This window comes from Protopterus annectens, chromosome 2.part0 (genome assembly GCF_019279795.1).
Source record: "Protopterus annectens isolate FY-2018-M chromosome 2.part0, PAN1.0, whole genome shotgun sequence".
NCBI classification, from domain to species: Eukaryota; Metazoa; Chordata; order Ceratodontiformes; family Protopteridae; genus Protopterus; species Protopterus annectens.
The window spans coordinates 25,454,432-25,467,896 of NC_056728.1; the positions used below are offsets into that span (position 1 = coordinate 25,454,432).

At 42.6% G+C, this 13,465-nt stretch overlaps 1 protein-coding gene across 1 annotated transcript in view; it reads right to left on the reverse strand.

Moving 5' to 3' along the window:
* LOC122793692 (disco-interacting protein 2 homolog A-like) overlaps positions 1-13,465 on the reverse strand; it is a 2,141,448-nt gene that overhangs the window by 325,924 nt on the left and 1,802,059 nt on the right. The window contains exon 25 of the mRNA XM_044061912.1: positions 12,267-12,390. Within this exon, the coding sequence (XP_043917847.1) occupies positions 12,267-12,390 (124 nt within the window). The remainder of the gene's footprint in view (positions 1-12,266; positions 12,391-13,465) is intronic.

Sequence of the window (13,465 nt, forward strand, 5' to 3'; positions counted from 1 at the left end):
CCCAATTCAGGATGGCATCCAGAATTGACTGCGTAGGCTCATTTCGAAACAAAGAAGAGCAACTCACTCAAGTTACTACAGGCACATTTCTGAGCTTGTTGCTGGTCATTGTAGAAAACAGCAGGGCAAGTGAAAGACCACTGTCAAAGCTTTCGTAAGGGTTTTTTTTTATTTATTTTGTCAGATCCTCCATCCCCCCACCAGTTAATGAACAACAAACAAACTAACCCTGAAGTAGTAACATAAAGTACAGTTGTGTACCTACCATAAATGTAGATGTCCGAACTGGATAGCATCTGCAGTCATAACAAATGGGTTGTCCTGTCGTCAGGCAGCCCTTCGGTCGGCCGGATTCCAAAGTCTGGGTCCGGCTTCGGCTGATGTCGCACTTCACCCGACGTCATCTCTGCTGGTCTTCGGGTATAAAGGCATCAGCCGACGCCATTTTCCTCAGTGTTTCTTGCCCCAGATGCCAATTGCCCTCTTGGAAAGCTAAATTTTGGATAAATGCCAATGTTTCCAAAATAGTAGAAGGCAAACACAAAAATAAACATGTATGTACATATATACAAACAAATACACCATAAGAGACCCCCAGCTAGCTATTAGGAGGGTAAATACCCTAGGAGTACCGCAGAGGGAAGGAGGAGGGTAATCCTGACTGCAGATGCTATCCAGTTCGGACATCTACATTTATGGTAGGTACAAAACTGTACTATGTCCTTCATGGATGCATCTGCAGTCATAACAAATGGGTAGAATACCATAGCCAAACTAGGGAGGAGGAATAATAATTATGGTGTAGTCAGGATCCCTTGCAGTACAGCAGTGGCAAACCCTGCTCGGGATCTAGAATATAGAGGTAAATTGTAATGCTTGGCAAATGTATGCACGGAGGTCCAAGTAGCCTCAATAATGTCCTTGGTTGCCACTCCTCTTAAGAAAGCTGTGGTAGTGGCTGTAGCCCTTGTAGAATGAGGTCTTATGTTCTGTGGAATTGGTTTTCCATGGTAGGAGTAACAGAATCTTATGCAATTTCCTATCCATTTGGAGATTGTCTGTTTGGAAATTGCTTTTCCTTCCCTTCCTGTTGCATAGGCTACAAAGAGCTGGTCAGTTTTTCTGTTACCTTTGGTTCTGTCCAGGTAGTAGCGTAACTGTCTGTGTACATCCAAGGTATGCATTATTCTTTCACCTCTGTTTTGTGGATTGGGAAAGAAGGTAGGTAGGTGGATTGCCTGGTTTAAAGACACTCTGGATACCACCTTAGGCATAAATGTAGGATTAGTTCTCATGGACACCCTATCTTGATGGAAGATTAGGAAGGGTTGCACTGCCATTAAGGCCTGTAGTTCAAACCCTCCTTGCTGAAGTAATAGCCAGTAAGAAAGCAGTTTTCCATGACAGGTGTTGTAGATCTGCTGTTGCTGCTGGTTCAAACGGAGGGAGTGTCAACTTTTCTAGTACAAAATTCAAGTCCCATGCTGGTAATGGTGGTTTCCTAGGAGGTTTTACATTCTTGATCCCTCTGAGAAACTGCCTGAGTAGAGGATGTGAAAAGACAGGAGGATCAAAGCTGTATTCTGCTGAAATAGCTGATGCATGTATCTTGATGGAGGAATAGGACAGGCCTGTATGTAGAAGCTCTGCCAAGTACTCCAGAATGTTAGCAATATCTATGTTCGACACATCTTTTCCTCTTTCAGTACTCCAAATGACGAACCTTTTCCATTTTCCTGCATAGTTCCTTCTTGTTGAAGGTCTGCGGGCTTCAAGGATAATGTCCTTAACCCTTTGTGAAAGGTCTGGGTTAGTTACTGCTATGTGATGTTCCAGGCAGTCAGTTGCAAGGTTTGTAGGTTTGGATGCATGATGTTGTAGTTGTTCTGAGTTAACATCAGAGGCATCAGGGGTATTGACCACATTCTCTCCCGAGACATGCTCCTCAGCAATGGGTACCAGTGTTGTCTTGGCCAGTTCGGAGCTATCAGAATTATCCTTGGACGTTCCTCTCTGATTTTCAGTAGTACCTTGTGCATCAAGGGAAGAGGTGGGAATGCATATGCTGTCAGGCCTTTCCAGCTGAAGGATAGAGAGTCCACCTTCCATGCAAGTGGGTGGAATGTCCTTGTGCAGAATTTTTTGAGCTGGTGATTTTGGGGAAGCGAATAGATCTATTTGTGGCATTCCCCATTTCTTTGTGATGGCCTTGAAGATGTCCGGGTGTAGCATCCATTCGTGAGCATCCGAGGTGGTTCTGCTTAAAATGTCTGCTAGGGTGTTCTCTTTTCCCGGTACAAATATTGCCTGTAACTGGATGTTGTAGCTGAGAGCCAGATTCCAAAGGTCCAAAGTCATTCTGCATAGGGGGTAAGAATGAGTGCCCCCCTGTTTGTTGATGTACCACATGACTGTGGTGTTGTCCGTCCTTATCATCAAATGGCCTTCTTTGAGGAAAGGTCTGAATTTTAGGATTGCCAGTTTTACTGCCAGCATTTCTTTTTGGTTTATGTGCAGGCGCAGCAGGTCCTGAGTCCACAGTCCTTGTATGCACTTGTCCAACATGTGTGCCCCCCATCCTAGGTCTGAGGCATCCGTTGTGATAGTTTGGGTTGCTCGAAAGTTGTGGAAGGGTAAGCCTGGGTTTGACTGGCATGCCCGAGCCCACCATAGGAACTCCTGTTTTAAGCATGGGATTAGTGGTATTTCTGTTTCTAAGTTGTGCCTGTGTTGAGACCATAAATTCTTTAGGTACCACTGTAACTTTCTCATATGCAGTCTGGCATGTGGGACCAAGATTATGCATGATGCCATGAAGCCCAAGGCCTGCAGAACTTTTCTTGCTGTTAGTTTGTTCTGCTTTGTTAATGCCAAGAAGTAAAGAGGGAGTTCTTTTTGTTTTTCTGCAGTTAGGAATGCCATCTGTTTTACTGTGTCCAATTCAGCCCAAGAAAGTTCTTGTCTGGGATGGTATCAGTCTTGACTTTTGAAAGTTGACTGTGTATCCCAGGGCTTGTAGCAAGTAAATGACCCTTTGTAAATCTGTTGTCAGCTTGCTTTTGTTGTCCGCTTGTAACAGGCAGTCGCCCAGGTATGGATAAATTTGGATTCCCTGTACTCTGCAGTGAGCGATTACTGATGCCAGGCATTTTGTGAATACTCTGGGCGCAGTAGATAAGCCAAAGGGCAATGCTGAGAATTGATAATGCTCTGATCCTGCAAGAAATCTGAGGTATCTTCTGCAATTGGGTCGAATGGGGACGTGCAGGTATGCCTCCTTGAGATCTAGAGTTACCAGCCAACACTCCTTGCCCAGCATGGGAAGAAGTTGCTGTAGGGTCAGCATTTTGAATTTTGGGACAATGATGTATGTGTTTAAGATGGACAGGTCGAGAATAGGTCTCCAGTTTTTTACTTTTCTTGGTACTAGGAAGAGTCTGGAGTAGAATCCTTTGCCCTGTTCTGTTATTGGTACCCTTTCCACAGCTCTCATCTTTATTAATTCTGCTGTCTGGTGCAGGGCTTCTATTTTTGATTTGGGGCAGGTTTGGCATTCCTCTTTTTACTGGTAAAGTGTGGAAGTGGAACCGGTAGCCTTGGTCTATGGTTTGCAAAATCCACTTGTCTTTTGTAATAAAGTGCCAATTTTTCGAGAATAAGGCTAACTTTCCGCCTAATGGTGCTGCTATTTGCTCCCTGGTAGGCGGAGTCAGAGCCAAGTCACTGTGATTGTCCTGTTGCAGTGGCAGTGGTTGTGTCTGTGCCTCGGTTATTGCCTTGCCACTGTCGTCCTCTGTAGGCACCTCCTCTGGATTGATTTCTGCCCCTAGAGCGTCTGTTCCTGCCCCTTTGGGATCTTGTGGAGTCAGGAAAGGACCAATTTTGGCAGGCCAGTTCCTGCTAAACCTTGGGGGCTGAACCTGTAGGAAATCTTTAACTGTTTGTACAGATTTTGCCTTCTCTTCCATTTTCTTCATTACCTGCTGGGCAGGTTCCCCAAATAGACTGGCCTTATCCATAGGAGCATCCAATAGCTTAGCTTTAACATGATCCGCAAGACCTGTTCTTTCAACCTTGCATGCCTTCTTATCACTGTGCCAGTCATGGCTGATCTAAATGAAGCCTCCAGTGCATCATAGCCACATTTTAAAGAATGGTTACTAACCTGTTGGATGTTATTCACCATTTCTAATACATATTTCTTATCTAAAGATTCATCAGAGGACAGCTTTTAATTAACTGATCAAGCATAAACTCTTGGTATTGGATCATGTGAAACTGACAGTTTAAAGCTCTAGCTGAGAGAGTAGCAGAGGTGTAGACTTTTTCCCTTCTCTCTAAGGACCTGGATTCCCTTTCAGAGGGAATAGGGTTTTTGCTGTGGTCGAGGCTACTGCCTTAGGCCCCTGGGATATAGTTTCGGGGTCTGCAAGTGGGGCCTTGTATAGGTGGTGATGAGTGTCTGGCACCCTGTAAAATCTATCTGGTCTGGCAGGGGCTGGAGGTAAAGAATCAGGTGCAGTGCAGACATCATTAAATGCATCGTCCACAACAGATAGGACAGGAGGTATAGCTAAGGGCCTATGTTGTGGTAAGTGCAGAAAAGTCCTAAGTCTTTTTCTTGAATCTGAGAAATCTTGACCCTGCCATTGGAATTGTTCTCTCATGGCATGTAAGGTTTCCCCAAAGGAGAATTCCTCTGGTGGAGAGGCAGCTGGAATGGATTCTTCAGCATCTGAATCTTCATAATTGGAAAAAGGAGCCTCTGGCTGGTCTGTAATGTCTGAGTCATCCGCAGAATCATCAGAGGACACAGGCTCGGGGGCTCTGCTCTAGGTCTCTTTTCTGGGGCTGAGAGGCCCTGTCTGGGTGAGATTGGGATCCCTAATTAAGGATATTAAATCTTCTGCCAGAGTAAGCATTTGTGAACTAGAAGTGGGCCTGAGTGAGGGTGGTTTAACAGGCACTGATTTAGCTGATTTGGCTGCTTTAGCCCTGGCAAAGGCCTTAATAGACATGGCTGCAGGAGGCCTAGCAGCACCACGTGCTGGGGTAGAGATATCCAAGGGGATGGTGTCTGATAGATCAGTAGGAACCACAGTAGTAGGTAAAATTTCTGAGGCTGATTCAGATAAGGTAGCAGGAGCCTCAGTAGTAGTCATGGATTCGGCTGAAGATTGACCAGTTTTCTCGGTTTCGGCCGAAACAGAGACACTCATGACTTGCTTAACCTTGGTTTCGGCCGAAACCGCGGACCGCGAGTGTCGGTCTTTCTTTGCGTTTTTTAACAATTTGGGTAGTCGGAGGATCCGACGGCATAATGTACGCAAAATCTGAGCCGAAAAACTGTTCAGCAAACTCCGACCGACACCTAAGCGTTCGTTGGTTGAAGGAAGCACAGGCCGAACAGGCTGCTACGTCGTGGTCTGGGCCTAAGCAAGGCAAACAGTAAGAGTGGAAATCTTTATGAGGTATTTGTTTCCCACAAGTTAAACAGTTATTGACTTTTTCTGACATCGGCTGAGGCAAGAAAGAGTCCCCAATGGGGTACTTAGCTTTTTAGAAGTCTTCCAAGTAGTATTCGGTAGTAGTAATCTCTGGATCTGACCGACCGGCACTTGCGAACAGCTTCTGCTTCGGGTGCCACGCGGCAAGAAAGACTGAGGAAAATGGCGTCGGCTGATGCCTTTATACCCGAAGACCAGCAGAGATGACGTCGGGTGAAGTGCGACATCAGCCGAAGCCGGTCCCAGACAGGACAACCCATTTGTTATGACTGCAGATGCATCCATGAAGGACATCAAAGAAACTCAACTTATCATAATGGCAGAAAAAAACCCTCTTGTCAACCCTGTCCAAAATACAAGACTCCTGGTCAGGTAAATAAGATGGAAGAGTGCTGTAGTCTCTGGGACACGTCATCAACATAAAACAGACACACAAAACATGCACAATAACTCTTCTCAACATAACCACAACCACTCAGGTCACAGCAGTTTGGAGAAAGTAAAATCCCAGACTACAGCAACCTCCATAAAAAAAGTGCTAATCCAAACATTTCAGGTATAATACACATGTAGTGACAGTGAAGTGCACTTTGAATATAAATACTGCCCTTGGAATGCTTACTGACGTCATTCCACTCCACTATGCATTTATAAAGGGCCTCATTCTCCAGGAGATACGACTCTGGATTCTACCAGGTATGGTACACCCAGCATCCTTCAGTAAAGGATCCATGAAAATCTCTGGGGTACTACAGGCCTGTTAACTTAACTTTAGTTGCAGGAGAAAACCCAGGAAAGAATCCTAAAGGGAAGGCAAGAAGTACTTCTAGAGGACAACAATCACCAGTACAGTAACCAGCACAAGTTCCTGACTAGAAGGAATTGTTGGTTAAACAAATAACTTACAGGTGAACTTGACAGGGAGTACCCAGTAGACCTGGTCTACCTGGACTTCACCAAGATCTAGGACAGTGTCCCACACAGAAGACTGATATGAAAACTGGAGGGAAGTGTTGTGTGTAGGACAAAGCCTGAGAAACTGGACTGCTACCCTGCTGAATGGTAAGAGAGACAGTTGTGGTGACGGGCAATATCAGGAATTAGGAAAGCATTAGCGTAGTACTGCGGGGATCTACTCTGGACCTAGCATGTTTAAGTACCGTTGTCGCGGGCTTCTGAGGAAATATAGAACACGAGCAACCCATTAACCATTTACAAGACAAACGTGCTGCAGTGGCAGATAAGGAGGAGAGTATAAAGAAGAACTTGGAATGAATAATCAACTACACTAAAAGGTGTCAGTTGAAGTTCAATGTAAACGAATGCAAAGTACTACAACTGCTCATAACAGCCATCATGTAAAGTATCAAATGGGCGGGTGCAACTAATGGCAGAAGAGCAGGAAACAGATTTAGAGGTGTTTGTCACACCTGAACTGGAACAGTGGGAGTAGAGTGACAGTGCACTGTCAGCATCAAACAGAATGCCGTGTACCCCCCAAAGAGAACATACTCCAGACACAGAGATAATGCTCTACTCTTAGCCAGACCACATACAGAGTACTGTGTGCAGTTCTGGAGGTCATATATGTTAAGGGGCATTAGGCAACTAGAAATAAACCACAAGAACACACCAAATCTGGGATGTGAAAAGGAAGGGATACAAGTACACACTTTAGGCAGACAAAATTCTTCTTGAGATAAGAAGAAACAGGGGGACACGATATTGGTACAGAAAATAAATGTCAGGGTGATAAAAAGGGGTCATCCTGAAGAGAAAAGGTGGAAAGAGGAAGTAGAAGCAGCAGACGGATGCCACTAACTGCTCTCTGGAGCTCCAGAGGTAGATCTTCACAGAGAGGGCTGTAAGCCCTTGCAACAATCTACAAGAATGGATGATGGACAATGAATCTATAAAGGTAATCAAGAGGTCATGGACCAAGTGCAGAAAGGGTATGGGGAAAGGCAGAAATGACAGGGAGGCAATATGTTAAAGGCACTTAAAACAGCATGCCAAATGTCTCCTTCCATTAAGCAAATGTATTGCAAGTGCCAGAGCTTGAATATGCATGTTTAACATCTGGGCAATACCACTGTGCCCAAATGGCATAAAGGGGCCAAAGGGAAGCTCCTCACACCTAGCTGATGAGAGTTGAATGATGAGAGAGAAGACATGCGGATAAGGATTGTGACTGCCAACACTTACTGGCGGTCTTGACTGACAACTCCATATGAGCTGGCCAAATGCGATTATGTCCTGGATACTGTAAAGAACATGAAGCCATGCTGGGAAGTACCGTATTGCTTTCCACTTATTGTCAGACAATGACAACGGTTGGGTCAAACCCTTAGCTAGTCTGAAGGGAATGAGGCTCATGAGGAATGCAGGGCCAAGCTCATGGCTATATTTTGAAAGAAGAGCTTTTGACTGATATACTGACCAATTCCCTCTATGCTTTCCTTGCAGCTGTGACACCAACCAGATCATGAGAGAGACCATTTTTTTGCTGTACCCTGTGCTGGGCTCCTTCTACAACCAATATCTTCAATAAGTTAATGAAAGCCTTTCTCCTCACTTCTTGATTACTTCTTTTACTTTGTACTTTTGGTGAATCAGGTCAAAAGCACTCCCCACTGTCAAAGTAACACAAACTAATCACCATACAGACAAAAGAAAGGTGGCCAGGTCCAAGACAGCAATAAGACAACAGCACAAGACCTACTAAATAAGCAACAAAAGAACACATGAAATGAAGTTTTGATAAAATAAGCCGCCAAACTAGATAAAAATGTAGTGGTATGGAGAAACAGTAATGGAAATGTTCTATAGAACAAAGAAAACTTTTGAAAGCAAGCATTAATTTCATGCTGGTGTAAAGCATCACTGTGGTTTGAGAGTTTGGTTATTCCTTTCAGTCACTTTGAAATGATTTACTATTTGATATAATTTGACTACTTAACTGTTCATACAGAGTTTGGTTCCAGTGATAAAGTGATGGGTTTGAATATGATGTCCTCAGATCTAGGTAAAAGTGAAGATGCGATGTGTGTGCAGACAATTAGGCAACTAACAAGGTGTTCTACATTATGTAAATAATGAAGATGAGTACCGTCAAGTGATGAAGCTGTGGAAGTCCGAGATGGGGCTATGAAAACATTATTGTTGCGGATGAGGCTGATGGATGCTCTGCTGAATCACATCCTGTGGCAATGACCCCACTGAGTTTTTGTAGTAGCATAGTAACATGTTGTCATTACAACAGTGAACAGGCACTGATGTGGAAAACGTCAGTGGTACTAAGCAGCCAAACTGTTTAACTGGCTCACTTGGAGGGCAAAGCAAGAAGGTACAACATGAGGCTAAGTGGAGAGTAGGAATTAAATACAGCTTTGATTGTCCTGAACTTGCAATGACCAACATATGGGATGCATTCTTCAAAAGCTCACCAAGCATACAGCCAGCATATTTGCCTATGGCAGAACATGTGTATAAATATGTCAGAGTGATATGAGGTCAATGAATGACTTGGTATTGCAGTAAAAGTTCTGTTACACTCACGTGCACCAATAAAGCAAATTACAACAGAAGGGAGATCAGTGGCCATGGATTATGACTTCTCAGTAAACTCTGCAGCAAATGGTAGAGTTTTTGACCCTATTAAAAATGTCAATGAAGCAGATCCAATACAAGTTAGCATTTCTGGTGGTTTTCCATATGCTTTTCCCCAGAGAGATGCAGATACATCGGCTCAGTCAGTGATGGCTGCATTACGAAGCTTACCTCTCTCCAATGTTTAGCAAAGTGAGAGAGGAATCTGAAACGGACACTTAAAATAATCAATGTGGATTCTCTCAAAAGCAGTAATTCTGAGAGATCACAAAAGTGCTTATGATTTTTTTGACCATTAATATAATAATGACAGCACGGTGGAGCATTTAGAAAATTTGTCTGGATGACACTGTTTAAAAACTTGGTACTTTGAAAGCTGGAAGACATGCTGAGTGAAGTATTATGGTCTGCCTACTGTTACACGGTAATAACTAAAGAGTGGCGAGTTAGAACATTTTCATTAAGTAATCTATTTAGAGACTTGGCACTATGAATTTTGATGGACTTGCTAAGCAAATTAGCAAGTCCATTAATAAAATATTTGAATGTACCAGACATCATGACAAATTAATGTCAATGATGCCCATCCTACTCAGACATGTAATCAATTTAGATGTCACGTTAGGGAAAGTGTATTTTAATATTAAAGTATGATATTACAGGGAAAAATGTTAATGTTAAATATATTAGTGTGTGTATATTGGGGTGGCTAGCTGTGCAAGGCTATAGATGCACAAATATGTTTATGTTTACACTAGTTGTGTGAATAAATATTGGATGCTAACTAACAAAGGCTAGAGTGTGGAAGGCATCTGTGGAAGTTTTTATTCTTCTATTTCTTATGAGCTTTATAAGACAATATGACACCCAGCTGGTGATGGGGCTACATTTCATGCCTACCCGAGTCTGTCCAGAGATGCGGGTTCCCCCAAATTAGTAGACTTGCTGAATAAAGAAAATGTTTTGTAAATTAGAATACTTTTCAATGGACTATTTAGTAGGTAAAAAAATTTGTTTGGGGAAAAAAACAAGGTATAAGCCAATCAGAATTAGTGCAATTGTTTTGTACACAATGTTGACCATGCTGAAAGAATGGGGCTAGATCTCACACTTACATCTGGAACCTCTGCCATCTGAAAATAATGAAGTTGACGGTTGCTGCTGTTTTCTGGAGGTAATGGATGACACCACATCATTTGAACGGTTAAGGTTTTTGGTTGACATTAAATGCAAAAAAGGATGATGATGCCTGCACAGAAAGCAGAGCACAGGGAAATCAGAGTTGAGCTCATAGCGGTTTACAAACTGCTGGTGGGCATTCAAAGAAGAGATAAAGTACAACAGCTGTGTGATTAACTGGGCATTACATTTGGATTATGATGTGTCTGGCCATCTTTTTTTTTTTTTTTTTTTTTTAGGCTCAGTAAGTGCAGTCTCTTACTGGCAGAAGTGTTTTTGGACTTATGTGGAAGTACAAGACTGAATGAGACGTTACCAAAGCAAGTATCCTGGGTTAGGCATGCTCTGGCTTCTAAATTTGAATGACAGTTTAACTACTTTTATATTTTGGCTACGTTGCTACTGATAGAACACCTTAAAAACTGAAATACAGCTATTTACTGTGTTTAATGGAAACTGTTTTGGGATTTAGTTTTGTGTTAGCTTGTTATGGGGGCATATGTGGCTTATTCCTTTCTTTACGTAAACATTGTCACTGAGCAACATTCTGGACACATACACATCTGTAATGTTCAAACAGTACTTTATGTACTTTTAAACCTGATGCAGCATTTGTGCTCTCTCATAATTTTAATTTAGTAAAATAGAATGGAGTGAAGTGGGAACTACCAATGGACGAAGTGTTACGGTTCAACAATTTGGTTGGCTGCTGATGACAACTAATCCCTGCACTGACATATTGGAAAGGATTTGACACTAAACACCCTGTGCAAAAAGAAACATTTATGAAAGTGTTCATACATGAAGAGCTAATTAGTGACAGGTGAGGCATTAATGAAGAACAATTAGCACCACTTTATTATAGTGAAGTGATTAGAACAGCTATTACCTGAATTGGGGGTTACACTACTAACTGCCAAGAGTACGAAAAAAATTGGGAGGGTAATTGTTTTAATAACTAGTAACACACAGAAAATGGGGGGTGTAAAATAATGAAATGCAACTGTTAAACAGCAATGGCTGAGGAAAAGGTCATGTAATTGATCTTGCAGTCTGTATAGATCAGCCTTCTTTTAAGGTTGATGTCAGTTTGTGTGTTGGTTCTGATCAATAATAAAAAAGATGCCTTCTTTAACAAAATCTCAAGATGATAAAGAAATGTGTTGGGAGATCAGGAGTTGTACAGTTTCTTTCACTGACATAAATGAACAGGAAAATACAGACTCCACCTCCTGTCCAAATGAGAAACACGCTAAACAGCCAGAATGAATTAGAACCATCCAACAATAAGGACATTCTGGAAATAAAACACTTTACTAAGCGTGCCATAATGAAGATCAAACATTCTGAAGATTAACAGCTTATACAGAGAAGTTTCGGAGTGTGAGAGCATGTATATGTTTGTACGTGAACATACAAATAGGAGGACGCATTGTAACCACATGGTTATACCCCTGAAAAGAAGCACTGAGGGAGGAAGGAAGGAAACAAAGTGCAAAGGTTTTCTCCTTTTATGGACATGCCTCTGACACAGCGGTGACCAGCCACAAGTTAAGTAGGACAAGTCCCCTAAGAGAAACTACTTCAACCTTACTTCACCAAACACAAAAGGAAAGTGAGAAGTTCAAGAACTAAGCATCTTATGACTGACCAACCTCAGCAGAGATAATTCTGCCTTCCCTTATAGTACCTAATTTAGTAATCTCTCTCAGCTCACGTGCCTTGCTAGTGCATCAGAAAAAGGGACTGCTTCCACTGTAACACCAACTAGCTTCAAAATGCTTTTCTGTTATACTTACTGCCTAGTTTCTCTTTCAGTGCCTTCAGTTCTTTCTTCTCTGCCAAAAAGCTGCCAGAAGCATCATCAGATTCAAGATGCTGGTAAAGCACGTCTTTTATTCACTAAACGTAGTGAACAATCTGACATACAAGCCTGAAAGTAACCAGTTCAAAAAGACAAACTCCTCTTACCGGGAGGATACACCAGTGCAACATGGTCTCCTGGGTTGAGTCGTCCTCTCTCCATAAGTGCAGCTGCTACCTTTTCTGCTTTCTTATGAAGTTGTGAACATGTGGAAGTGTTTGCAACTGTACCCTAAAAAAGGAGAGAGAATGCAAAGTGAAGCAATCCTGTAGATGTGCAAATCATCAAATACAGCTACTTAAATACTAGAAGTGAAGAAAATATTTCAATGCACCAGAAGACAACAGATTAATGTAAATAATGACTGGTAGCGTTGTCTTACCAGTTTTGCTGAGGACAGACAAAAAAAAAAGCACCAACAGTTCAACGAAATATATGCACTTCTTTGGCCAAGTCAATCCCATTACTCCTATGGAAAATTCTGCCAGGTCACTAGGGAATGTCCTCTTGCTGTTCTGTTGAATATAGCAGAGGATGGTATCATGTGTCATGTGTCTGTTAATGTTAATGTGCATGTTAAGCAAAAGTTAGCACCATGGTGTCTTTAGAATTTCTTAAAGGCCTTAGTCTAAGAAGTAATGAATCTGTAAATAAGGCTAAAGTGGTTTTCTGGACAGAAAGAAAAAGAGCAGATAGCACAATCCACGAAGCAACAGCATAATCAGAAGTCAGTGAGCACACACAAGAAGTGTGGGCACTCGCAGCAACAGTATAGAACACTGCACCCTCATAGTGCTGCTCTGTACCAGTAAAATGGTGCAGTATAGAACACAGCACCCACATAGTGTCACTCTGTACCTGTAAAATGGTGCAATATAAAACACAGCACCCCCATAGTGTCGCTCTGTACCTGTAAAATGGTACAGTACAGAACACAGCACCCCCATAGTGTCGCTCTGTACCTGTAAAATGGTGCAGTACAGAACACAGCACCCACATAGTGTCGCTCTGTACCTGTAAAATGGTGCAGTATAGAACACAGCACCCACATAGTGTCGCTCTGTACCTGTAAAATGGTGCAGTACAGAACACAGCACCCACATAGTGTCGCTCTGTACCTGTAAAATGGTACAGTACAGAACACAGCACCCACAGTGTCGCTCTGTACCTGTAAAATGGTGCAGTACAGAACACAGCACCCACATAGCGTCACTCTGTACCTGTAAAATGGTGCAGTACAGAACACAGCACCCACATAGTGTCGCTCTGTACCTGTAAAATGGTGCAGTATAGAACATAGAGTCTG